Raw genomic sequence first — 27,033 nt, 5'->3', positions numbered from 1 at the left:
ACACTGCGATCTGACCTCACACATCTGTCAAGATTGGGTAACCACGCCCACCCCTCCTTTTAGCCAATGAACCACTTTCGGTACTTTTCTCAATGTCAACCTCCTTGCGTCCTCTCCTCGCTCCTCGCCTCCTTCTGAAAACCCATTGGAAGAGAATGTCAGAGAGGAGGGACCTCTGACTTTCTCATCCAATGGGTTTGGCGAAGGAGGTGAGGAGAGAGGACCCGAGGAGTAGCCAATGCAATTGAAATTCTCACCCTGGGCTTCCAATCCCTCTGTGCTGCACGACAATTAGACAGTATATTCGCCGCTCGAGAGACGGAACCAGGGGGACAAGTTGTAGACCTCCAAAACTATTTTACGGTGATGCGTTAGCGACAGTAGGGTAGATGAGAGCTGGGATCACTCAAACCAGGAGAACGCGAAATTAAACCGCATTTTATGTCATGTTTGGAAGTTTTGACAGATCTCGTAAAACAGAGTATATTCTTTGAATGTTATTGTAAGCACAATTCTGGGGTTGACATACAGTAGGAGTGGGAGTTTCTGTAATCGCATGTTCCCCTTTTCCAATGGACACGCATTTGGAGACCCCTGGTACACCAAGTAGACCTATGGAATCACTTCTGTAATGTGGATTGCAAATTTATTTGAAAAAAATAAAGGTCTACTTCAGAACGATGTGAGAAGATACGCGTCCTGGATTTTCATGTTTCTGGATATCTTAAAAATTATTGGCAACAGCTGAAAGTCGCTATGCTCAAGGGATTTCTGCTCAGGTGTCTTGCCTGCTCCGACCGTGGGACCAAAATGGATTTGACGCCACTGCAACCCCCCGTCCCCCATTAACAGAAGTTCTAACAGTTCTTACATTTTGTTATTAACCTACGGTTTTAAATTTGACAAATGCTTTGGAAGAAATCGCAAGACGACCCGAATGGATTTTAAATCGACATTTGCATTTGGAATTTCAATCATGAACTTTGTTGACAGTTTGATAACCTTGTTTCTCCTGACGCTTCTGTATTTGTCAGCTGTCAAGGTAAATGATGTATCATAACAGACCCAGGGTCTCTAAATGGACGTCAAGAAATGTGTTTATATTTGTGAAATATGGTCAAGTGTAGGTCGTCCTTGTCGCTCCCCTTGTTAGGTCATTGCTCATGTTTTAACAACCTCAAAATGTTTCGTGGCATCGGATATATCTAAATAGCAAATCTGACACTGTTCCAACTTCATGTATTTACTGTGTGGTGTGTTTTGTCGTTCAGAGGTGGAATAGGCTTATCTAATGTTTTTGAACGAATGTTATAAACTTTAGTCTAGACTGGTGATTGCGGGCCTGCTCAGAACCACCTTGGCGATATTATTACGCTTTTAAAGGCGCAGCGGCATTTTGAATTTGCAGAGATATGGCAGCAGGTTCGCTGCCTGCACATTCGATCCTACAGTTTCATTTTAATAGGCACTATCGGAATACCACTACCCAACTACATCTTAAATGAACATTTCTGAAAAATAGTGCATTGGCTTCATATTTTATTAAGGCTTTAACATTACTTTAACTAATTAAAAGGTAGACATTGATGTAGGTCTATACTGGTTTGCATCATTAATCAAAATGTTGAAGCCTCCACATGACCCTTGGGCAAAAGTTTTTATGATAATAGAAAACCCCCAACCAATATAGCTCTTTAGGAGACTTTTCAGGTTGGGGTGAAAATGGTCCAGCCAAGTCACCCATGATACAAGTCAGTATTCAACGTCCGTCCATGTCAGAGGAAGTCAGGAAATTATGTGGAAGCTGGCCACTAGGGCAAACAGTGAGTGTTGTTACCTTTTCTTTTTACCTTTATTTAACTAGGCAAGTCAGTTAATAAGAACAAATCCTAATTTTCAATGAATGCCTTCAAGTAGGTTTCAGTGTTGTGGATGGGCATAAGCATCTACCTCTGATTACAAATATTGCAAGTTTGAATCCAGCGATTTAATATTTTTTAAGCCTATCCCAAAACCTTAACCATTCGAAGTTGATGCCTAACCTTAAACATTTGGAATTAGTGCTGAAACATAACCTTAAACACTTTGAAATTTGACGTTTGGAACAAGTTTGACATTTTACGTTTAAAACATGGATTAACGTGTCATTCTGACGTGAGACTGTGAGAACTGGTAGCAGCGTTCACAGGTTGAGGTAGATATTATGCGCTTGCATTGTTCCGACTAAACTCAGTAGTCCTCAGTGAAAGCCACTTGGTAATGAATCTCCAGGCCTCATGCAATCCTGGGCAGAAATTGCACAAGTGTGTGTGTGTGTATGATGATGATGATGTGTGTGCGTGTCTGTGTACGTACGTGCTTGCATATGAGTGGATCGATGCCAACCACTGTGGGAGGACTGCTGACAATCAATCCCCACTGTGGAGAAATGTCGCAAACTGTGGGCTGGATACGGGTCATTGTAGCAACAATTAACAAGTGTGGTCTGTTGAGTTGCGTAGCCTACACTCGCATAGAGAATTAAATGGTAACATTTGCAAACAGGCTTACAACTTCTTCAATCTTCACAGTGAATGACAATGTAGGCCTTGGCTTTGAAACAAAACAAACAAACCGGTTGATCTTTGACAGCGCCAATGTCAAATTGTGTCTGCACCACATAGCCTCTTTGGTTACACTTAAGTGAATGTGAACTGCACTGGAATATGACATTCAAAAATGTAAGGCTACAATCTAACCTTCAATTTGTGTGCCCCTTTTCCTTTCTCCCGTGCAGAGTGCCCACATACCGAAAGAAGGATGGAGGATTTCGCATGACGGCGGTAGGTGTAAGGCACCGTGGGAAAAGGGCTTTCATTGGGCTCCCTTGAAGGCAAACTGCCAAGGAAACAGGGTTTGTGTGGTTCACATTGAGAGCACAGGGAGACCCACACCTTCTAGTGGACTGAAGTGTAACTACACTAGGTCCTCAGGTTGGCTGAATAGGCTCCAACATTGAAGCCATTGTAACACATTTCAAATAGAATGTTGTCAATTTTCACTTAAAATATCCATGAATTCCATTTGAAATATTGTGTGAGGTTTTTATAGAATGGAATTGAGTCTCTGGCCCTCATGGGTACTTTACACAAGCATAAGTTGCACAAAATATTTGGAAAGGAGCTGCTTTCGATCAGAAGCTGAATGTTATGTGATATTGTTTCATACTATGTTTGGTTTGGCTGGTATAGGACACTGCAGGGGGTGTGCAGGACACTGCAGGGGGTGTGCTATGATTTCCCATTTCTCCTTTACTCTCCAAGAGGAATCAGAGTTTTTGTCTGTCTGTGGTGTCTCAATGTCTTTCCCAACATGTGCAGCCCCAGGCTACAATGTTTTTAGTGCTTCAGTGCAGAAGGTACCAAACTTTGTGGGGCTGAGAGAGGGATTGAAAGAGGGAGTCAGTACAGAAGCATACCAGAGCCACAGTGAGAGAGGAAATGAGAGAGACACCTTGATGGGTGAGATAATATAATAATAAAATATATAATGTACATATGGCATGTACTGTAGTAGATGCTTTTATCTATAGCGACTTACAGTAATGCGTGCATACATTTTCGTATATAGGTGATCCCAGTGGGAGATACTGGTTGTTGAAGGGAAGTTAATGTAGTAGATGTATATTTTGTAATGTGCATGTGTGATCTTGCCACAACAGCCCTGTGTTTGTTGATCATTTACAGTATGTGTGTATAGGTTCTTGGTATACTAAATGTATGTGCATGTCTCTCCTCAGTGATCTCCTTCATGGAGGTGTACAATAAGAGCCTATGTCAGCCCAGGGAGCTGCTGGTAGAGATCGCACAGGAGTACCCAGAGGAGGTAGAACATATCTTTATCCCATCCTGTGTGGTGCTGACGCGCTGCGCAGGCTGCTGCAACGATGAGATGCTAGAGTGCACGCCAACCTCCACGCATAACATGACCATGGAGGTGAGAGACAAAGTGTTTTATATTTTAACCCTTACATCTCCTTCACACTTCTTCTACAACCCTACTTCTACATATACCAGTTACATCACCAAGGAGGTGAGATACTGACCTCTGATCCCTTACCTCTTACATTTAGACTGGACACCTCCCCAAAATGGCATTTATAACATAATGGAGGTGTAACCCCATACTTCTTTCTCTTTGTGTTATTTCCTCTATCCCCCCATGTCCCCTCACAACACAGTAACATCACTATGGAGGTGAGAGCCCTTTAAACTTTAACCCCATATATTAACCCACTGTTCTTCGGCCACCGACGACGTGGATATGGATTAAGGCATTGAGACACCACATCCATAGCCTCTAACATCCTCCTATCCTCATGTTATGGACAGGAGGGATCTGATCCTAAATCAGCACTCCTACTCTGAGACACTTTGTGGATACAGGCCCTGATCAGTGCTCACTGTGATTGTAGATGGCACCCGGAAGTAGGAACGGACTCTTAGTTATCTAACAGAGACAATCAATATCGTAGAAGACTTCCATATGCCCTGAACATGCCCTGGGCATATGGATCCCCCTACCTCCTACATTGAGACACCACATCCATAGCCTCTAACCTCCACCTATCCTCACATACTATAACATCCCTTTCAGGAATCTCTCCAGCCTCTTTCTGACAATCCATATACCCTTATGCTACATGCGTGTCTTAAGTTATGTGTGTCTATGTATGTAGATATATGTAAGGGATAATCAACGAGGGGCTACGCGTTCTATGGACAATAATGAACAACGTGGAAGCTTCCATGAAGTTGTATTATTTTCCAGAGAAGACATAGAGCCCAAGTTGATTATCCCTTTTATACAATGGCTATAATTTGACACATTGCCGCTAGAAATGTGTTCGACATCAACTGAAGTAGCTAGCTACAGTAGTTGCCATGGTAACCAAACACACACACTTGCTAGTTTAGCTAACCAAACCATCAGTCCTAGCTTGCCGTTATGAAAATCTAATTCAACAGTGCCAATAATGTTTTCAATTTGACTTTTGCTTTCAAATGCAGCTCAAACATACAGTGCCTTGCGAAAGTATTCGGCCCCCTTGAACTGTGCGACCTTTTGCCACATTTCAGGCTTCAAACATAAAGATATAAAACTGTATTTTTTTGTGAAGAATCAACAACAAGTGGGACACAATCATGAAGTGGAACAACATTTATTGGATATTTCAAACTTTTTTAACAAATCAAAAACTGAAAAATTGGGCGTGCAAAATTATTCAGCCCCCTTAAGTTAATACTTTGTAGCGCCACCTTTTGCTGCGATTACAGCTGTAAGTCGCTTGGGGTATGTCTCTATCAGTTTTGCACATCGAGAGACTGAAATTTTTTCCCCATTCCTCCTTGCAAAACAGCTCGAGCTCAGTGAGGTTGGATGGAGAGCATTTGTGAACAGCAGTTTTCAGTTCTTTCCACAGATTCTCGATTGGATTCAGGTCTGGACTTTGACTTGGTCATTCTAACACCTGGATATGTTTATTTTTGAACCATTCCATTGTAGATTTTGCTTTATGTTTTGGATCATTGTCTTGTTGGAAGACAAATCTCCGTCCCAGTCTCAGGTCTTTTGCAGACTCCATCAGGTTTTCTTCCAGAATGGTCCTGTATTTGGCTCCATCCATCTTCCCATCAATTTTAACCATCTTCCCTGTCCCTGCTGAAGAAAAGCAGGCCCAAACCATGATGCTGCCACCACCATGTTTGACAGTGGGGATGGTGTTCAGGGTGATGAGCTGTGTTGCTTTTACGCCAAACATAACGTTTTGCATTGTTGCCAAAAAGTTCAATTTTGGTTTCATCTGACCAGAGCACCTTCTTCCACATGTTTGGTGTGTCTCCCAGGTGGCTTGTGGCAAACTTTAAACAACACTTTTTGTGGATATCTTTAAGACATGGCTTTCTTCTTGTCAGTCTTCCATAAAGGCCAGATTTGTGCAATATATGACTGATTGTTGTCCTATGGACAGAGTCTCCCACCTCAGCTGTAGATCTCTGCAGTTCATCCAGAGTTCATCCAGATCATGGGCCTCTTGGCTGCATCTCTGATCAGTCTTCTCCTTGTATGAGCTGAAAGTTTAGAGGGAAGGCCAGGTCTTGGTAGATTTGCAGTGGTCTGATACTCCTTCCATTTCAATATTATCGCTTGCACAGTGCTCCTTGGGATGTTTAAAGCTTGGGAAATATTTTTGTATCCAAATCCGGCTTTAAACTTCTTCACAACAGTATCTCGGACCTGCCTGGTGTGTTCCTTGTTCTTCATGATGCTCTCTGCGCTTTTAACAGACCTCTGAGACTATCACAGTGCAGGTGCATTTATACGGAGACTTGATTACACACAGGTGGATTGTATTTATCATCATTAGTCATTTAGGTCAACATTGGATCATTCAGGGATCCTCACTGAACTTCTGGAGAGAGTTTGCTGCACTGACAGTAAAGGGGCTGAATAATTTTGCACGCACAATTTTTCAGTTTTTGATTTGTTAAAAAAGTTTGAAATATCCAATAAATGTCGTTCCACTTCATGATTGTGTCCCACTTGTTGTTGATTCTTCACAAAAAAATACAGTTTTATATCTTTATGTTTGAAGCCTGAAATGTGGCAAAAGGTCGCAAAGTTCAAGGGGGCTGAATACTTTCGCAAGGCACTGTAGAACATGTTAGCCAGAAATGGGACCAAGTCACCATTTTGCAAGTTTCAAGTCTTAATCTTTGAGTTTTGAATCAAGTCCCAAGTAATAATGGGCAAGTCTCAAGTAAAGTCCCAAGTTCCACAGCTCAGGTCAAGTCACAAGTCCCTAATTTTGGGTTTCGAGTCCTCAATGGTTGTGTTTTATGCCCTTGCAATGCATCTGTGATTTTGGACTGACATGTTTTACAAACTGCATCCCTTTTCCCCCCACTACCACAGCATCTTTGAAACCGAATGCAACAATTTTGGGGACCAATAATGGCTTAATGCACAGGTGGCAAATGGTTTTCCCTGGGGCCCAGAGTTTTCCTAATCTGGTAACCTAACCAGGTATAAATAAGTGATTAATTAGTAGTTGTAAAAAGGTATTTATTTATATGGGCAATGGGACTAGATTTACATTTTAGTCATTTAGCAGACACTCTTATCCAGAGCAATTAGGGTTAAGTGCTTTGCTCAAGGGCACCAACAGATATTTCACCTAGTTGGCCTGGGGATTTGAACCATTGACCTTTCGGTTACTGTCCCAATGCCCTTATCCACTAGGCTACCTGCCACCTAGGTATACAGATATTTTCTAAACAGGTCAAATGGTTTTAAAGACATTTTGGAAAATTCCTGGGAGGATGGAAACCCTGTTAGACTGCAGCAACCTTGTACTTGTTAATATGAATTATATTTTAAAACTATACTTTCCCTTACACAGACACAACCATTGCAATTGGACAATAGAACTCACAGGGTTGAGCTTGCTTTATGCAGGTTTGCATTGTATAGGCCTATGCAACTGCAATTAAAAGTAACTCACACAGTCTATTTATGTAATCAGTATTGTGTTGTTTGATTAATTTAATTTAATACTTTTGGATTGAAAAGTTCATGGTAGCCCAGCCAGCCAGCACAAGTTTGAATATAGCCTAAACCAAATTTGATCAAGTTCACATTTTCTCCTAACACAAATATATTGGCTATAAATAGGCTACAGAACCCTGGCTAGAGGGGACATGGAGCATTGTCTGTAGCCTATGCAGCTGCCGGCTGTAGTTGCCTATGCAGTAGCCGAGTTGATCAAACTGAGAAATTGTCTCGTTTTCTTCCCATACAGTTTAGGTGTAGGCTGCTGCAACATTTCTGTGAAGTTTTTGCTCGTGTATGTCTGTAGTAATGTGTAATCATGTTTGCTAAATAAATACTGTGGGGCGGCATGCGCTTTGCTAAAGGATGTGCTTTGTACCTGGCCTGCGCAACCTGTGCTTTCCGTGAATCTGATTGTTCAAGACACAGAACAGAATGCACAGAACCTGCAGCACTCCGATATGAAGGACAGATAGGCTTACATAGTGTGCGAGATGACTTAACGAGTCATACAGCGAAGTCCAAGTTAAGTCACAAGTCATAGATGCTCAAGTCAAAGTCAAGAGTTGTTTTTTTTTTCTTTGGCCAAGTAAAAAGTTGCAAAATTTAAGTCACATGACTCGAGTCCCCATCTCTGACTATAGCCATTGAATTCCACCATGCAAATATACCAAATATATTGGTACACAGACTTTCTAGTTTAATTAACCAAACCATCAGTCCTAGCTCGCCATTATGAAAATCGAATTCAGCAATGCCAATTCATGTTTTCAATTTGAATTTTTCTTTCAAAAGTAGCTCAAACATAGAACATGTATGAATGAACTATAGCCATTGAATTCTACCGCGCAAATATACTGTGCATTATAGGGAAATAATGCATGCTCTAGAATGCCCTTCAAGCCAATCAGAAACAGAACAGGTATTCAACAATGCAATAGTATAATTAAGTGATAATGCCCGAGAAGCCGATTTCGTTTCGGGCCGGCAAACCGTGCCAATATATCCTCTAAACACTGTCTTCGAGGGCATTATCACTTTTATACAACGGGTTACCAACGTATTCAAATAATGATTGACACATTTTAATTAAAAACGTTTTGATTAATTTATTCATACTATTTCATCCTTCCACAAGATATAGTCCGACACAAATCTAGGGTTGCTAGAGATGCAACGCAGTCATTCAATCTAAATGTTCCATACTGGCTAGCAACGTTCTTATCCCTTTCTTGCTAGCCAACTACGCCTAACTTACAGTTAGGTCAAAAAGTGCAGCCAGAATAACAGAAACGTAGCTGCATGTGCATTTGTTTAAGCTGTTTTCTAATGACATTTATTTGGATAGATCCATAACAATGAGCTAATGAGACTCGATTTCACCTGGCATAGAAAATGTGCTCACTCCTCAGGACACTGTTGTTCAGAGCAGCTAGCCAACAACACCGCTAACACAATCACTTCAAACTGAAGCTGGAAAGACTGCAAATTATCTGCGTTTCGTTTTTACCTTTTTTCATTTGACATTTTTTTGTATATATCCCCAAAAATTATTATAGCTGATTCCTGATTTCGACATTGCTAAGAAATGTTGCCCGCCTGTCTCTCGTCCCGACTCGTTCATTACTATGGGACAGCGGGAGATCAAATTTGAATATTGAAACAATGTTGCAATTGTCGGAGAGACAGATTGAAGTTTTTTTTTCAAATCTCCGCTGTTGAAAACGAAGTGTTAGTCTAAAAGAAATGTGAGATAATGCCTAGATGCTTTTATAGAGGAGATCAAGTTTATAAGTTGCCTGGCTGGGCTGATGAGACAGTGGAACAGGGTAAATAGGTATTTTAAGGTCATAGATTTAGCCGGTGACAACTTGTGGAATAGACACCGGCTGGAATGCGGTTTTAACCAATCAGCATTCAGGATTAGCCTCACCCGTTGTATAAAAATGTGTAAACAGTATGTGTGTGTGTATAATATATTTTAGTATATGGTGGGAAAGGAGAGAGTCTGTGTGTATGTTTGACTGTTCTATATTAGACTCTGTCTTCTCTTGTTTTTGTTTCCACAGATAAAAAGAATAAAACCCCAAAGGCAAGAAAATAATATCTTTATGAGTTTTACAGAACACAGTGCGTGTGAATGCAGGTAAGATGTGTTTAAGTATTATTTTGTACACTTGCTGCATGTACACACACACACCTACCTACTATCTACTCCAGTGTTCTTCTCTGTTCAGGGCATATGGAGGTCTTCTACGAGGAATTCAGGGGCATTTACTGTAAACAGCGATATTGATTGTCTCTGTTAGATAACTAAGAGTCCGTTCCTACTTCCGGGTGCCATCTACAATCACACTGAGCACTGATCAGGGCCTGTATCCACAAAGTGTCTCAGAGTAGGAGTGCTGATTTATGATCAGATCCCTCCTGTCCATATTATGATATTCATTATGATCTTAAGGCAAAACTGATTCTACTATAGATCAGCACTCCTACTCTGAGATACTTTGCAGGTCACAGAACAGTGATATGGTATGAACCATGTATCAGCTTTTCCTTTAATGCCATAGCTATTCATTTATTTAACATTTTATAAAGATTTCTAGCCTACATTCAGTGTGTATAATTTTCCACCTTTTCATAACCACCATATAAACTGCTCAAACCATTAATTCATTGTTTGTTAACCATTAATAAACTCTTTTGTAAATCACTTTTCACGACTCTAACTAGTTTATAAGTAGACTGCAATGTTTTACATGGTTTTCTACGAACAAATTGAGAGTACTGTGAAATGAAATGTGACGTTTCACAATTCTTGGCCTCCTGTACACACTGGATTAGCTGTGAGCCAGAGGATTCGTTGCTCCATAATCAGCTATAGTGAAATGAGCAACAAAATAGAATTGGGAATCGGCTATTGTTATCAGATAGTGTGTGTGTGTGTGTGTGTGTGTGTGTGTGTGTGTGTGTGTGTGTGTGTGTGTGTGTGTGTGTGTGTGTGTGTGTGTGTGTGTGTGTGTGTGTGTGTGTGTGAAAACAAATCAAGGAGATAAGCCAGGGAGAAAGCCATCTTTGTCATGACTACTTGGGGATCAGGGATGGAAAACACTAAAGTAGTAGAGCGCTACAGGGCCACCCAAGCTGAATCTTGCCTATGTCTATCTATCTGTCTACTGTTGATCTGAATCTGTTTACAAAGAAACAAACGGTGGGCTAGATTTTGTATTTATTATGGATCCCCATTAGCTGTTGCCAAGGCAGCAGCAACAGTAGTCTTCCTGGGTCCAAACACATTAAGGCACTTACATTACATATAAAACAAATATAAAAAACAGTACATCATATGACATTATTACACCACTACATATCTACAAAACAAAATGTATAATACCACCATACAACAATATTACATTGTACGTGTGTGTAGAGTGCATGTGCTAGCGCTTGTGTGCGTATGCATGTGTCTGTACTTTTGTGCGTCTCTTCAGTCGCTGTGTTCCATAAGGTGTATTTTTACCTGTTTTAATTTTCATTTTAATCTGACTCTACTGCTTGTGTCAGTTACCTGATGTGGAATAGAGTCCCATGTAGTCATGGCTCTATGTAGTTCTGTGCGCTTCCCATAGTCTGGTCTGGACTTGGGGATTGTGAAGAGACCTCTGGTGGCATGTCTTGTGGGGTATACATGGGTGTCCAAGCTGTGTGCTAGTAGTTTAAAGAGAACGCACGGTACATTCACCTTGTCAATGCTTCTTACCAAAACAAGTAGTGATGAAGTCAATCTCTTTTCCACTTTGAGCCGTGAGAGATTGACATGCATGTCATTAATGTTAGCTCCCCGTGTATTAAGGGTCAGCCGTGCTGCCCTGTTCTGAGCCAATTCTAACTCCCTCTTTGTGGCACCTGACCACACAACGGAGCAGTAGTCCAGGTGTGACATCTAGGGCCTGTAGGACCTGCCTTGTTCATAGTGCTGTTAAGAAGGCAGAGCAGAACTTTATTATGGACAGTCTTCTCCCCATATTTGCTACTGTTGTATCAATATGTTTTGACCATGACAGTTTACAATCCAGGGTTACTCCGAGCAGTTTATTCACCTCAACTTGCTCAATTTCCACATTATTCATTACAAGATTTAGTTGAGATTTAGGGTTTTGTAAATGATTTGTCCCAAATACAATGCTTTTAGTTTTTGAAATATGTAGGACTACCTTATTCCTTGCCACCCATTCTGAAACTAACTGAAGCTCTTTGTTAAGTGTTGCAGTCATTGTAGTAGCTGATGTGTATAGTGTTGAGTCATCCGCGTACATAGACACACTGGCTTTACTCGTTGATAGAGATTTTAAAAAGTTTAGGGGCCTAGACAGCTGCCCTAGGGATTTACGGATTATGTTGGAAAGGCTTCCATCAGAGTACACCCTCTGTTCTGTTCAAATCAAATTTGATTTGTCACATGCGCCGAATACAACAGGACCTTACAGTGAAATGCTTACTTATAAGCCCTTAACCAACAATGCCATTTAAGAAAAATAAAATTAAGGAGCAACCAATAAAATAACTGTAGCGTGATTATATACAGGGGCTACCGGTACAGTAGTCAATGTGCAGGCGAGTCAATGTGCAGGCGCACAGGTTAGTCGAGGTGATTGAGAGAATATGTAAATGTAGGTAGAGGTAAAGTGACTATGCATGGATAATAAACAGAGAGTAGCAGCAGCGTAAACATGGGGGGTGGGGGGGGATAATGCAAATAGTTCGGGTAGCCATTTGATTAGCTGTTTAGGAGTCTCATGGCTTGGGGTTAGAAGCTGTTAAAAGAAGCCTTTTTGACCTAGTCTTGGCGATCCGGTACCACCTGCTGTGCGGTAGCAGAGAGAACAGTCTATGACTATTGTGGCTGGAGTCTTTGGCAATTTTTAGGGCCTTCCTCTGACACCGCCTGGCATAAAGGTCCTGGATGGCAGGAAGCTTTGCTCCAGTGATGTACTGGGCTGTACACACTACCCTCTGTAGTGCCTTGCGGTCAGAGGGCGAGCAGTTTCCCTACCAAGCAGTGATGCAACCAGTCAGGATGCTCTCGATGGTGCAGCTGTAGAACTTCGTGAGTATCTGAGGACCCATGCCAAGTGTTTTCAGTCTCCTGAGGGGTATAGGCGTGCCCTCTTCACGACTGTCTTGGTGTGTTCGGGACCTTGATAATTTTTGGTGATTTGAACACCAAGGAACTTTAAGCTCTCAACCTGCTCCACAAAAGCCCCGTCGATGAGAATGGGGGCATGCTCGGTCCTCCTTTACCTGTAGTCCACAATCATCTAATTTGTCTTGATCATGTTGAGGGAGAGGTTGTTGTCCTGGTACCACACTGCCAGATCTCTGACCTCCTTCCTATAGGCTGTCCCATCGTTGTCGGTGATCAGGCCTACCACTGTTGTGTCGTCGGCAAACTTAATGATGGTGTTGGAGTCATAAATGGCCATGCAGTCATGGGTGAACAGAGTACTGGAGGGGACTGAGTACGCACCCCTGAGGGTTCCCCATGTTGAGGATCAGCGTGGTAGATGTGTTGTTACCTACTCTTACCACCTGGAGGCGGCCCGTCAGGAAGTCCAGGATCCAGTTGCAGAAGGAGGTGTTTAGTCCCAGGGTTCCTTAGCTTTTTGATAAGCTTTGAGGGCACTATGGTGTTGAAAGCTGAGCTGTGGGTAATGAATAGCATTCTCATGTATGTGTTCCTTTTGTCCGGGTGGGAAAGGGCAGTGTGAAGTGCAGTAGGGATTGCATCATCTGTGGATCTGTTGGGACGGTATGCAAATTGGAGTGGGTCTAGGGTTTCTGGGATGTTGGTGTTGATGTGAGCCATGACCAGCCTTTCAAAGCACTTCATGGCTACAGACGTGACTGCTACGGTTCCATAGTCATTTATGCACGTTACTTTGGGGCTCTTGGGCACATGGACTATGGTGGTCTGCTTGAAACATGTTGGTATTACAGACTCGGTCAGGGACAGTTTGAAAATGTCAGTGAAGACACTTGTCAGCTCATGCTCGGAGTGCATGTCCTGGTAATCCGTCTTGCCCTGCGGCCTTGTGAATGTTGACCTGTTTAAAGGTCTTACTCACATCGGCTACGGAGAGCGTGATCACACAGTCGTCTGGAACAGCTGATACTCTCACGCATGCTTCAGTGTTGCTTGCCTCGAAGTGAGCATAGAACTTTTTTTTCTGGTAGGCTCGTGTCACTGGGCAGCTCGCGGCTGTGTTTCCCTTTGTAGTCCGTAATAGTTTGCAAGCCCCGCCACATCCGACGGGTGTCAGAGACGGTGTAATACGATTTAATCTTAGTCCTGTATTGACGCTTTGCCTTTTTGATGGTTTGTCAGAGGGAATAGCAGGATTTCTTTCCCACTTCTTGAAAGTGGCAGCTCAGTGCGGATGTTGCCTGTAATTCATGTCTTCTGGTTGGGGTATGTACGTACGGTCACTGTGGGGACGACATCATCGATGCACTTATTGATGAAGGCAGTGACTGATGTGCTGTACTCTTCAATGCCATCCGACTTAACCCCTGAACATATTCCAGTCTGTCCTAGCTAAACAGTCCTGTAGCTTAGCATCTGCATCATCTGACTACTTCCTTATTGATCGAGTCACTGGTACTTATAAGTTCTCTTGTAAGCAGGAATCAGGAGGATAGTTTATGGTCAGGTTTGCCAAATGGAGGGTGAGGGCAGAGCTTTGTACTCGTCTTTGTGTGTGGAGTAATGCTGGTCTAGTGTTTTTTTCCCCTCTGGTTGCACATGTAACATGCTGGTAGAAATTAGGTCAAACAGATTTAAGTTTCCCTGCAGTCAAGTCCCCAGCCTCTAGGAATGCCACCTCTGGATGAGCATTTTCTTGTTTGCGTATGGCTTTATACAGCTCGTTGAATGCCGTCTTCGTGCCAACATCGGTTTGTGGTGGTAAATGGACAACTACGAAAATATAGATAAACTCTCTAGGTGGATTGTGTGGTCTACAGCTTATCATGAGATACTCTACCTCAGGCGAGCAAAACCTCGAGACTTCCTTAATATTAGATTTCGCGCACCAGCTGTTATTTACAAATATACACAGACCGCCACCCCTTGTTTTACCAGAGGCAGCTGTTCTATCTTGCCGATGGACCGAAAACCCAGCCAGCTGTATGTTATCCATGTCGTCGTTCAGCCACAACTCGTGGAACATAAGATATTACAGTTTTTAATGTCCCGTTGGTAGGATAGTCTTGATCGGAGGTCGTCCATTTTATTATCCAATGATTGCACGTTGGCTAATAAGACTGATGGTAAAGGCGGATTACTCACTCCCCGTCGGATCCTTACAAGGAACCCCGACCTATATCCCTGATATCTCAGTCTCTTCTTCATGCGAATGATGGGGATTTTGTCCTTGTCAGGTGGCTGAAGTAAATCCTTCGCATCAGACTCGTTAAAGAAAAATCTTTGTCCAAAATCTTTGTCCAGTACGAGGTGAGTAACTGCTGATATCCAGAACCTCTTGTCGGTGGCAGAAACATTGTGTACAAAATAAGTTACAAATAACGTGAAAAAACACACACAATAGCACAATGGTTAGGAGCCTGTAAAATGGCACCATCTGTATAGACATGTACATCTTTATCCACACTAGAGGTCGACCGATTATGATTTTTCAACGCCGATACCGATACCGATTATTGGAGGACCAAAAATGTTTTATTTGTAATAATGACAATTACAACAATACTGAATTAACACTTATTTTAACTTAATATAAAACATCAATAAAATCAATTTAGCCTCAAATAAATAATGAAACATGTTCAATTTGGTTTAAATAATGAAAAAACAAAGTGTTGGAGAAGAAAGTAATATGTGCCATGTAAAAATGTGTGCCATGTAAAATATGTGCCATGTAAAAAAGCTAACATTTAAGTTCCTTGCTCAGAACATGAGAACATATGAAAGTTGGTGGTTCCTTTTAACATGAGACTTCAATATTCCAAGGTAAGAGGTTTTAGGTTGTAGTTAATATAGTATTTATAGGACTATTTCTCTCTATACCATTTGTATGTCATATACCTTTGACTATTGGATGTTCTTATAGGCACTATAGTATTGCCAGTGTAACAGTATAGCTTCCGTCCCCCTCCTTGCCCCTACCTGGGCTCGAACCAGGAACACATCGACAACAGCCACACTCAAAGCATCGTTACCCATCTCTCCACAAAAGCCGCGGCCCTTGCAGCGCAAGGGGAATAACTACTCCATATCTAAAAGCGAGTGACGTTTGAAACAGTATTAGCGCACACCCAGCTAACTAGCTAGCCATTTCACATTGGTTACACCAGCCATTAGGCCGATAGGCTTGAAGTCATAAACAGCGCTGGCAAAACGCAGGAAAGTGCTGTTTGAATGAATGATTACGGGCCTGCTGCTGCTCAGTCAGACTGCTCTATCAAATCAGACTTAATTATAACATAATAACACACAGAAATACGAGCCTTTGGTCATTAATATGATTGAATCCGGAAACTATCATTTTGAAAACAAAACGTTTATTATTTCAGTGAAATACGGAACCGTTCGGTATTTTATCTAACAGGTGGCATCCCTAAGTCTAAATATTCTTGTTACATTGCACAACCTTCAATGTATGTCATAATTACATAAAATTCTGGCAAATTAGTTCGCAATGAGCCAGGCAGCCCAAACTTGCATATACCCTGCATGCAATGAACGCAAGATAAATGACACAATTTCACCGGGTTAATATTGCCTGCTAAACTGGATCAGTAGTTATAACTAGTGATTATGATTGATTGTTTTTATAAGATAAGTTTAATGCTAGCTAGCAATTTACCTTGGCTTCTACTACATTTGCGTAACAGGCAGGCTACTCGTGGAGTGCAATGGTTAGAGCATTGGACTAGTTAACTGTGCGGTTGCAAGATTAGGAACCCTGAGCTGACAAGGTGAAAATCGGTCGTTCTGCCCCTGAACAAGGCAGTTAACCCACAGTTCCTAGGCAGTCATTGAAAATAAGAATGTGTTCTTAACTGACTTGCCTAGTTAAATAAAAGGTAGAAAAAATATATTTTTTTTTAAATAAAAATAATAATCGGAAATCGGCACCCAAAAATACCGATTTACGATTGTTATGAAAACTTGAATTCGTCCCTAATTAATCGGCTATTCCGATTAATTGGCCGACCTCTAATCCACACTATAGCATGGGGTGTAATGCCATAACACATACATTTTTCTAGCAGCAGACATTGATCGATAATGTCAAAAGCCGCACTGAAGTCTAACAAAACAGCCCCCACTATCTTTTTATCATCAATTTCTCTCAGCCAATCATCAGTAATTTGTGTAAGTGCTGTGCTTATTGAATGTCCTTCCCTATAAGTGTGCTGAAAGTCTGTTGTCAATTTGTTTACTTTAAAATAGCATTGTATCTGGTCAAAGACAATTTTTTCCCAAAAGTTTACTAAGGGTTGCTAACTGGCTGATTGGTCGGCTATTTAAGCCAGTAAAGGGGGCTTTACTATTCTTTGGTAGTGGAATGACTTTTGCTTCCCTCCAGGCCTGAGGGCACACACTCTCTATATGATAAGATAAGATATGTCAAATAGGAGTGGCAATATCGTCTGCTATTATCCTCAGTAACCCTCCATCCAGGTTGTAAATGTTGATAGACAATAATACTTCTTCCACACTCACTTTACGTAATTCAAAAGCACAATGCTTGTCCATAATTTGGTCAGATATACTAGGATGTGTAGTGTCAGTGTTTGTTGCTGGCATGTAAATGCCTAACTTTGCTAATCTTGCCAATGGAAAAATCATTAAAGTAATTGGCAATATCAGTGGGTTTTGTGATGAACAAGCCATCTGATTCAATGAATGATAGAGCCAAGTTTGCCTTTTTGCCCAAAATGTAATTTAAGGTGCTCCAAATTGTTTTACTGTCATTCTTCATAGCATTTATTTTTGTTTCATAGTATAGTTTTCTTTTTATTTAGATTACTCAATTTGCAGTATGTTTGCCAATCGGTTGTAATGCCAGATTTATATGGCATACCTTTTGCCTCATCCTTCTCAACCATACCATTTTTCAATTCCTCATCAATGCAATAGGATTTAACAGTTCTTTCAGTCATTTTCTTAACTGGTGCATGCTTATTAGTAAGGTAAGGGCTGTAAGGTAACATGTTTGTTTCTATCTTTCAGGCCAAAGAAAGAAGTGAAAGAACCGAGACACAAGTGAGTACAGACTCTTGCGCTATGTTGATTCGAGAAGCGATGTCTATCCCTTTGTCATTGTCTTTCTCCTTCTATGTTTCACTGTTCTCTCTCTCCTGTGCTCACACATTTTTAGAATTTCTCTCTTAAAATGTGTGTTGTTCCACACAGCATATCAAATGATCACTCACACTACCATGTGGCACCGATCCAATTAGCTTCCTGGAACTCACAAAGAATCACATCCATTTTATTCATTCTAATTTCATGGCCCTTTGAGCTCTCAGGTGAGCCACATGGAAAACCCCAAAATGCTTCACCCAGGTGAACAAGTGACACCTGATGAGGTCAATGTCCTCTGCTCCTGTCATCTAATGTCGTTTTATATACACCTGCTGCTCCTTACATTCCTCTGTTTACATTCCTTCTCTCTGTACCTGCCTTTAAGTATGTCTCAGGGTTCATTCCTTTACTTATCTTTTACAGGATCCTGTGATGTGTATATAACTGTGTGTTTTTAGAAACCCCCTTTAACCATTTTTTGTGTGTGTTTATGGGTCTAGCTTTAATGGATTTCTTGTTTTCGTTCAACTTATTTTTCCACCTCTACATGGGATTGTCTAGTTGTCCTATTGCCTAAACCTACAGGATTACAAGGGTCTTCGGTTGTATTTAGGTTTTATATGTCATGTGTCCAGCGGTATAGATAAGGGTTTGTTTCTGAGACCCTATCTGACTGACCTTGTTTTAACCATTTTATGAGTCTGAAGGCTGATAGCTTTAGTGCTCCCTGACCACCATGTTTCTACACTGAGATGTCCCAGGGGACATTCAACTCTTGTTTTTGATGCTACCGTGCTTTACTGTTTGCTCAACTTTTACATCTGACCATGCTGTGGTGACGGCAGGGCTGGATTAAGAAATCGTAGGCCCTGGGGCTTAGATATTTTCTAGGGCACCCCTCCCGTTTTCCTATGTGTACACCCTTTTGCAAGTGCACACTTTTTTTATGAGCCTAATGAAGAAGTAATTTAACTGTGAAACTTTTTAAATAAAAATATATCTGCCTCTTGGTGGTTGCAGTAAGAAAAATATATATATACACATTTTAAATTTAGCTCTGCTTCAAGGGCCCCCTATTGCCTTGGGCCCCCGGGCTTCAACCCATGTAAGCCCCTGTATTAATCAGGCCCTGGGTGAGGGGCCTCCTGGGTAGTTAGTAGAGGTTGACCGATTATGATTTTTCAACGCCGATACCGATTATTGGAGGTCCAAAAACAGCCGATGCCGATTATTGGAGGCCCAAAAACAGGCACTACCGATTAATCGGCCAATTTTTTATATATGTGTATGTATATGTAATAATGACATTTACAACAATAATAATACAAGTGTTCATTCAAAACTTAATATAATACATAAATAAAAATCTAGTTAGTCTCAAATAAATAATGAAACATGTTCAATTTGGTTTAAGTAATGCAAAAACACAGTGTTGGAGAAGAAAGTAAAAGTGCAATATGTGCCATGTAAAAAAATATAAATTGTAAGTTCCTTGCTCAGAATATGAGAACATATGAAAGCAGGGGGTTCCTTTTAACATGAGTCTTCAATAGTTAAGTTTTAGGTTGTAGTCATTATAGGAATTATAGGACTATTTCTCTCTATACCATTTGTATTTCATATACCTTTGACTATTGGATGTTCTTATAGGCACTATAGTATTGCCAGCCTAATCTCGGGAGTTGATAGGCTTAAAGTCATAAACAGCGCTGTGCTTCAAGCATTGCGAAGAGCTGCTGGCAAACGCAGGAAAGTGCTGTTTGAATGAATGCTTATGAGCCTGCTGCCTCCTACCACCGCTCAGTCAGACTGCTCTATCAAATATCAAATCATAGACTTAATTACAATCTAATAAATACACAGAAATACGAGCCTTAGGTCATTAATATGGTCAAATCCGGAAACTATAATTTCGAAAACAAAACGTTTATTCTTTCAGTGAAATACAGAACCGTTCCGTATTTTATCGAACGGGTGGCATCCATAAGTCTAAATATTGCTGTTACATTGCACAACCTTCAATGTTGTGTCATAATTATTTAAAATTCTGGAAAATTATTTACGGTCTTTGTTAGGAAGAAATGGTCTTCACACAGTTCGCAACGAACCAGGCGGCCCAAACTGCTGCATATACCCTGACCCTGATTGCACAGAACGCAAGAGAAGTGACACAATTTCCCTAGTTAATATTGCCTGCTAACATAACTTTCTTTTAACTAAACATGCAGGTTTAAAAAAATATACTTGTGTATTGATTTTTCGAAAGGCATTGATGTTTATAGTTGGGTACATTGGTGCAACGACAGTGCTTTTTTTTTGCGAATGCGCTTGTTAAATCATCACCCATTTGGTGAAGTAGGCTGTGATTCGATGATAAGTGAACAGGCACCGCGTTGATAATATGCAACGCAGGACAAGCTAGTTAAACTAGTAATATCATCAAGCATGTGTAGTTAACTAGTGATTATGTGAAGATTGTTTTTTGTAAGATAAGTTTAATGCTAGCTAGCAACTTACCTTGGCTCCTTGCTGACAGGTGGTCAGCCTGCCACGCAGTCTCCTCGTGGATTGCATTGTAATCCGCCATAATCAGTGTCCAAAAATGCTGATTACCGATTGTTATGAAAATTGAAATCAGCCCTAATTAATCGGCCATGCCGATTTAATTGGTCGACCTCTAGTAGTTAGTCACAGTGGTGTTAGTGATGGTACAAAAGAACTCTGAAGATCAATGGGCTTGATCAGTCATCCTATGGAAGCTAACTCTAGTCTAGGTTCACCCAATCATTGTACGGAAATGTTCCTTTGTCACATTTTGTTATATACCCTGCATCTGTTAAATCTGCTGGAAGTGAATAGATTACCTGGAACTCATTGTACTGTTATATCAAACAATTTAAACAGGCAGATTGCTCAAGATTGACTTTGAAATTGGACGTCTGTCAGTTTCCTGAGGGTGTCGGGAAATGCCTTCAAAACCGGACACTAGGGGAAACAGTGGGTCTATTAGTCTATTACCATCAATTAGGCTTGGGTTTTGATAGGGTGTTGTGGACGGGGGTGGTGGATAGCTGTCATCCTATGACTCCGGATCAGAAGGTTGCATGTTTATTCCCAGTGGTGGACCCTCATTTGTTATTTTAAGCCCATCCAAAACATTAACACTTAAAAATGTGACATTTGTAACAACTTCGAAATTTTGAGTTGTGCAAAAACGTCTAATTATGCATTGAGCTTGTTGAGATCCATCAGCCAAGACTGGTGACCCAGATTAATTGAAAGAGGCTGGGCTGACCCTTATAGTTTTCATGACATTATCAGCTAACCCATCTATGTGCACGCTTAAATGGCATTTGCCTCATGGAGTGCAACACATCTTCGCATAGAGTTGATCAGGTTGTTGATTGTGGCCTGTGGAATGTTGTCCCATTCCTCTTCAATGGCTATGCAAAGTTGTTGTTTTTGGTGGAAACTGGAACACGTTGTCATACACGTTGATCCAGAGCATCCCAAACATGCTCAATGGGTGACATGTCTGGTGAGTATGCAGGCCATGGAAGAACAGGGACATTTTCAGCTTCCAGATGATGGCAGTGGATGAATGGCACGACAATGGGCCTCAGGATCTCGATACGATATCTCTGTGCATTCAAATTTCCATTGATAAAATGCAATTGTGTTCATTTTCCATAGTTTATGCCTGTCCATACCATAACCCCACCGCCACCATGGGGCACTCTGTTGATAGCATTGACATCTGCTAACCGCTTGCCCACACGACACCATACATGATGTCTGCCATCTGCCCGGTACAGTTGAAACCGGGATTTATCTGTGAAGAGCACACTTCTTCAGCGTGCCAGTGGCCATCGAATGTGAGCATTTTCCCGCGTCGCTAGCGACGCCAAACTGCAGTCAGGGTAAGACCCTGTTGAGGACGATGAGCATGCAGATGACATTGCCTGAGACGGTTTCTGATAGTTTCTCAGAAATTCTTCGGTTGTACAAACCCACAGTTTCATCTGCTGTCCGGATTGCTGGTCTCATATGATCCCTCAGGTGAAGAAACAGGATATGGAGGTCCTGGGCTAGCGTGGTTACACGTGGTCTGCGGTTGTGAGGCCGGTTGGACAGACTTTCAAATTCTCCAAAACTACGCTGGAGGCGGCTCATGGTAGAGAAATGAACATTCAATTCTCTGGCAACAGCTCTGGTGGACATTCCTACAGTCAGCTTGCCAATTGCTGGCTCCCATCAATTTGAGACATCTGTGGCATTGTGTTGTGACAAAACTGTACATTTTAGAGTGGTCTTTTATTGTCCCCAGCACCAGGTGCACCTGTGTAATGACCATGCTGCTCAATCAGCTTCTTTATATGTCATGCCTGTCAGGTGGATGGATTATCTTGGTAAAGTAGAAATGCTCACTAACAGGGATGTAAATTAATTTGTCCACACATTTTTGGAGAAATAAGATTTTTTGTGCATATTAAACATTTCTGGGATCTTTTATTTCAGCTCATGAAACATGGGACCAACGCTTTACATGTTGCGTTTATATTTTTGTTCAGTATAGTTTACATGTTGTCAACAATCTAAGCCAACCCTGTCCATTTTGCCCCATAGTTGCACAAGTGCCGGTTTTGTTGCTAAACAACCAACCCATCTATAGTCCAGTATCCATTTGGGAATGTTAAGTGTAGCTGAGGGAGTGTTTGGCAAAAAGAACAGCTTACACAGCTAAACTTAAATATTAAACTTGTGAAACCCTTTCTTTTTTTGGTCTAAGAATGTCTAGAAGCCAGTGTTCTTTTGATAATTTATTTAGCTACAACAGTGACAAAGTTTTAACTTCTAGATTCATGGGCCGTTCTGGCTCGGACAAGGCTTACTTGTCCAATTCTTATTTACTAGATTTATTGAGACCATTTGATTCTATTTCAGTCCATTTTCTCACTCCTGTAGCCTCTGTGTGAATGAACGATCAATTGATCGATTGATTTGATTTACTGACTGACTAACTGAACTCGGAACTCTCTATTCGGTTGATATGTGTCTCTTTTCCTCCTCCTCTCAGATGTATCAGTGTTGTTGTGCTTCTTTCTCTTTTTTCCAGAAAACTCCGGAAAGGCAAAGGCCAAAAGAGAAAGCGAAAGAAAAACCATGACCAAAAGAATCGTGAAGCGTATGTCAGCTCGGCCTTCTCCTCTCCCAACCTGCACTTGAGTGTGGCACTTCTGATTATTAAGCTTATTTGGGAGGAGTTAATTTGCCCCTTTTTAATTAATTAATTTGCTCACTCACTTCACAGCCCCACCACTCCACCCAATACCACCACCACCCAATCCCACCACATGCATCAATTGGCATGAGGCTTTTCTGAACCCCCACCCCACCGGAGTAGGTAGAAGTCGTCCCTGAATAATAAATAACATCTGATCCTATATCTATGGTTAGGGGTGACTTCAACCTCAAATCACTACAACTCACGCGATTCACCCATAACCCTGCCTCCATACCTCACTGCCACCCTCACCACACCCCCCTGGTGATAAGGAACCCTAGGGGAGATGGAGGGAAAGTATGGCGGGATAGGGTAAAGATAACAGAACTGAACCAACCAGCATGGCTTTTTGCTGACGATCTCAACTAATCCGGTATCTGTTGTGGGGATCATCCAAGGCCTACATCAGTGTTGAGTCTGTCTCGCTTTGCTGTGTCTCACACTCGCCCTTTCCCCCTTTCTTCTTCTGTTTCTTTTCATCCCTCCAAACAGGTTTTTGCTGTTCCGTCTGCCATATCTGGGCTTTGTTTGCAATGTGAGCATATGAGAGATGACAATCACATTGTTGTTTCTTTCTGGGTTATGTAAACCAACAAGTTGTTTTGTGCGTTCACTTTGTCTCCATGGGTCTCAACAAAAAAAAAGTTTAGTTTTCAATAGAAAGAGTTGCTCATGTTTCTGCAATGGGTTTAATGTCAAATAAGAGTTGTTCTGTTCACGTTGCTTTGCCTTTAGTTCTCAATGGAATGTCTGTCTGTGAAAATGGTTTGGTCCACTATCAACCCCTCTGTGTGGAAGCAGAATGGTACAGTCTCTCTAGTGTTCTTTGTCATTTAAACCAGATCTATTCTCTTATCTACTGGTTCTCTATCTAATCTGTGTCTACAGGTGTAGGATCTTAACTTGAGCCAGTTTGCTACAGCAGGAAAATAATCTTGCAGCAACAGGAAATGTGGATTATAATTAATGGGTTCATACATTTTTTTGTTACGGCAAATCAAGTCTGAAATTTTAACTCGCACTGCAAGTTTGCACTTCCTGCCGTGCAGGAAAATTCTCAGCAACAAATGAGTGGTCATATTAAGATCATACATCTGTATGGGAAAAACAACACTTTTAATATTTTAATTCGATAAAATCGAATCCCATATCTTTACGCACAAAGACGACTTCTGAGTTTTATTTGACTATGTAAAAAGAGAGTTTTGGGATGTGTTGAATTTGACAGTGTTTTGTGTTGTAAGCCTCACGTAACTGCCAAAGCTTGCTGGTGCATGTCTAACTGAAACAATGCATACTGTACGTGGGCAAGCCAATCATCAAGAATCACTCCCCCCTACCACCCTACGAGACAGTAGGAGGTCACCCTGCCAGCATAGGATGAGTTGGGGAGAGGGCAATGGTTTTGGGGGTAATTTTGCTGCTTGCAAAGTGTCAGTTTTTGTACAACCCTCCAGTCACATGCTACAATTCCTTCTTTACATACCCACACATACAGAACATTCACACATAGGCAGTGACACTGGGAGTATGAAGTTGCAGCATGTGTGGGTTGTCAGAAAAACACTTCCAAGGTTGTTTCCATATTAACACCATTCTAATAAACATCCTTCCTATCTCTTTCTCCTCCTCCACTCTCCTCTTCATCATCCTTCACTTTTTCCTCTCCTCTCTCTGTCTGTCTGTCTAAAGTCAGTGCGAGCCATGTTGTGATGGCTGTTCAGAGAGGAGGAAGCAGGGGTTCATCCAGGACCCTCTGACCTGCCAGTGTTCCTGCAGAAACTCCAATGCCCACTGCCGGGCGCGTTACCTGGAGCTCAACGAGAGGACCTGCAGGTGTGTTTGTGTGTGGGTGTCAGGAGGACTTTTGTTTTATCACTCTTTACGTCATAGCTCGGTATGGTAACCAAGATGGTGTTTGGTGACATTTCCTGACCACATAAGAGCCTACCATTAGCCAAGAACCTGACCAAGACATTGGCGCTCAGTTCCCAGAGCACGAGATCAAGTGTGTGTTTCATACAACCATACAGCCCTACATCTCTGTTTTTAATGCCTGTCTTACTTCTCTTTGTCTCCCAGATGTGACAAGCCAAGAAGATGAGAGGCCAAACTTCAGATGAAATGACATGATGGAATATTCACAAGATGTTTCACAGCTCAGCACTTTGAACTTTAAACTCTAAGCTCATTTTCTCTGTGGAAAGCATTCCTCTGGACTGACTGAGAAACAGCGGAGAGAGAAAGAGAGAAAATGAACAGACAGAAAAATCATCCCAATGTAGATCTGTATATACTAAAGTATATACTAAAAGTACAGAATTTTTATTGCTGCTAAAAGAAAACTAACTAAAAACCCATCATTATAAAAAAGCAAACAGCTGTGTGGTTTTGTATTTCACTGGCGTGTGACCGGACTGCAGTTTTGTTGTAATTTCATTTATGCAAATTCTTCACTGGATATATATGAGTGGTTATGTGTCGAATCAGAAACAACAACCTAGCTATGTGGTACATAAATCAGCAGAAAAGAGGAGGAAGAGAAGAAGGGAGAATATTCTTGGAGGGATGGAAAGTACTGCCCCATAGACTCCCGTTGCAGGAACCCAATTGCAATGGCAGGACAGCCAATGGGAAAATGGGGATCTGTCACATTGTGACAATTTCTTTTACCTGAAAGCAAGTTCTAAAACTGATGTGTAGAACTTGTGGAATGCTTTGCTGCCCTTTCTAGCAGTGGAACTGGATTTGGAGTGCCATTAATACTTCTAAAGGGATACTGATGATTGATTTTGATATACATGGAAACCTCTAGAAACAACTGATACTGTAGCTTGATTCCATTGAGAAACTGTGCCTCAAACTGTGCTGATCACTTCAGAGTGAGAAATCCTGAATCTGCTTCTTAAATTATTTATTTGTTTTCGGAGGGGAGGGGGATGGTACGCTGTCTGCGGTTGAACTCAATGCAGAATGCAATAGTATCGATGGCAAGCTGTCTGTATATATACTATACATACTTAATATCCCTTATGTCATAGTCCGCTATAGATAATTTATAATGTTAGAGTATTTTCAGTATTCAGTCCTCTACCCGTATTTAATTTGATCTATTTATATATACAGTGTTATGTTCTTTTGGGTTTCCCCCCTCCCCGCTATGTGATGTCATTATCGTCTCCTCTCTGCCTAGCTACAAGGAGACACTGCTCTTGGCTTTTATAAGAAAAGAAAATCTTTATGTAAACATTCCTCAAATGGATCATTTGTATGGACGGCCTTTTTAAGGTGGGGGTGCTGCGTGTGATTTTCACCCTGCTCGTGTGTGTGCGTGTGTGTGTGTGTGTTTTTAGAGGCAGAGTAGGCTTATGCTTGTTTTGAGCTCCACCACGCAAATAACAATAAACCCTTGCTAAAAGAAAGCTCGGCCTACCAAGTCAATGCTTCCATTTTGTGTTTATATTACAGCTAGCAACCTACACTACATTCGGAAAGTATTCAGACCCCTTGACCTTTTAAAAATTGTTTGTTACGTTACGGCCTTATTCTAAAATGAATTAAGTAGTTTTTCCCCCCTTATCTATCTACAGACACAATCCCATAAAGACAAAGCAAAAAACAGGTTTCTAGAAATGTTTGCAAATGTATATATATATATATATATATAAAAAATAACTGAAATCACATTTTATGTAAGTATTCAGACCCTTTACTCAGTACTTTGTTAAATCACCTTTGGCAGTGATTACAGCCTTGAGTCTTATTGGGTACGATGCTACAAGCTTGGCACACCTGTATTTGGGCAGTTTCTCCCATTCTTCTCTGC

General features: G+C 41.3%; 1 protein-coding gene across 3 annotated transcripts; it reads left to right on the top strand.

The window, feature by feature from the left end:
• The first annotated feature begins 260 nt into the window (after positions 1-260).
• vegfab (vascular endothelial growth factor Ab) lies at positions 261-26,648 on the top strand. 3 transcript variants are annotated; one of them, XM_024378126.2, is made up of 9 exons: positions 261-1,042; positions 2,777-2,822; positions 3,360-3,500; positions 3,779-3,975; positions 9,660-9,736; positions 17,849-17,881; positions 23,040-23,108; positions 24,900-25,043; positions 25,290-26,648. In XM_024378126.2, the coding sequence occupies exons 1-9, from the start codon at positions 938-940 to the stop codon at positions 25,309-25,311; spliced, it is 834 nt and encodes a 277-aa protein (XP_024233894.1). In that variant the 5' UTR covers positions 261-937; the 3' UTR covers positions 25,312-26,648. The 3 variants fall into 3 exon arrangements, with proteins under 3 accessions (XP_024233894.1, XP_024233895.1, XP_024233898.1); XM_024378127.2 differs by lacking the exon at positions 23,040-23,108 and having other exon boundaries at positions 262-1,042; XM_024378130.2 differs by lacking the exon at positions 3,360-3,500 and having other exon boundaries at positions 263-1,042.
• The last annotated feature ends 385 nt before the right edge of the window (positions 26,649-27,033 follow it).

This window comes from Oncorhynchus tshawytscha, linkage group LG18 (assembly GCF_018296145.1).
Source record: "Oncorhynchus tshawytscha isolate Ot180627B linkage group LG18, Otsh_v2.0, whole genome shotgun sequence".
In the NCBI taxonomy this organism is placed as follows: Eukaryota; Metazoa; Chordata; class Actinopteri; order Salmoniformes; family Salmonidae; genus Oncorhynchus; species Oncorhynchus tshawytscha.
Note: the sequence above shows the minus strand (reverse complement) of the source record. Positions and strands in the feature narration are given on the sequence as shown.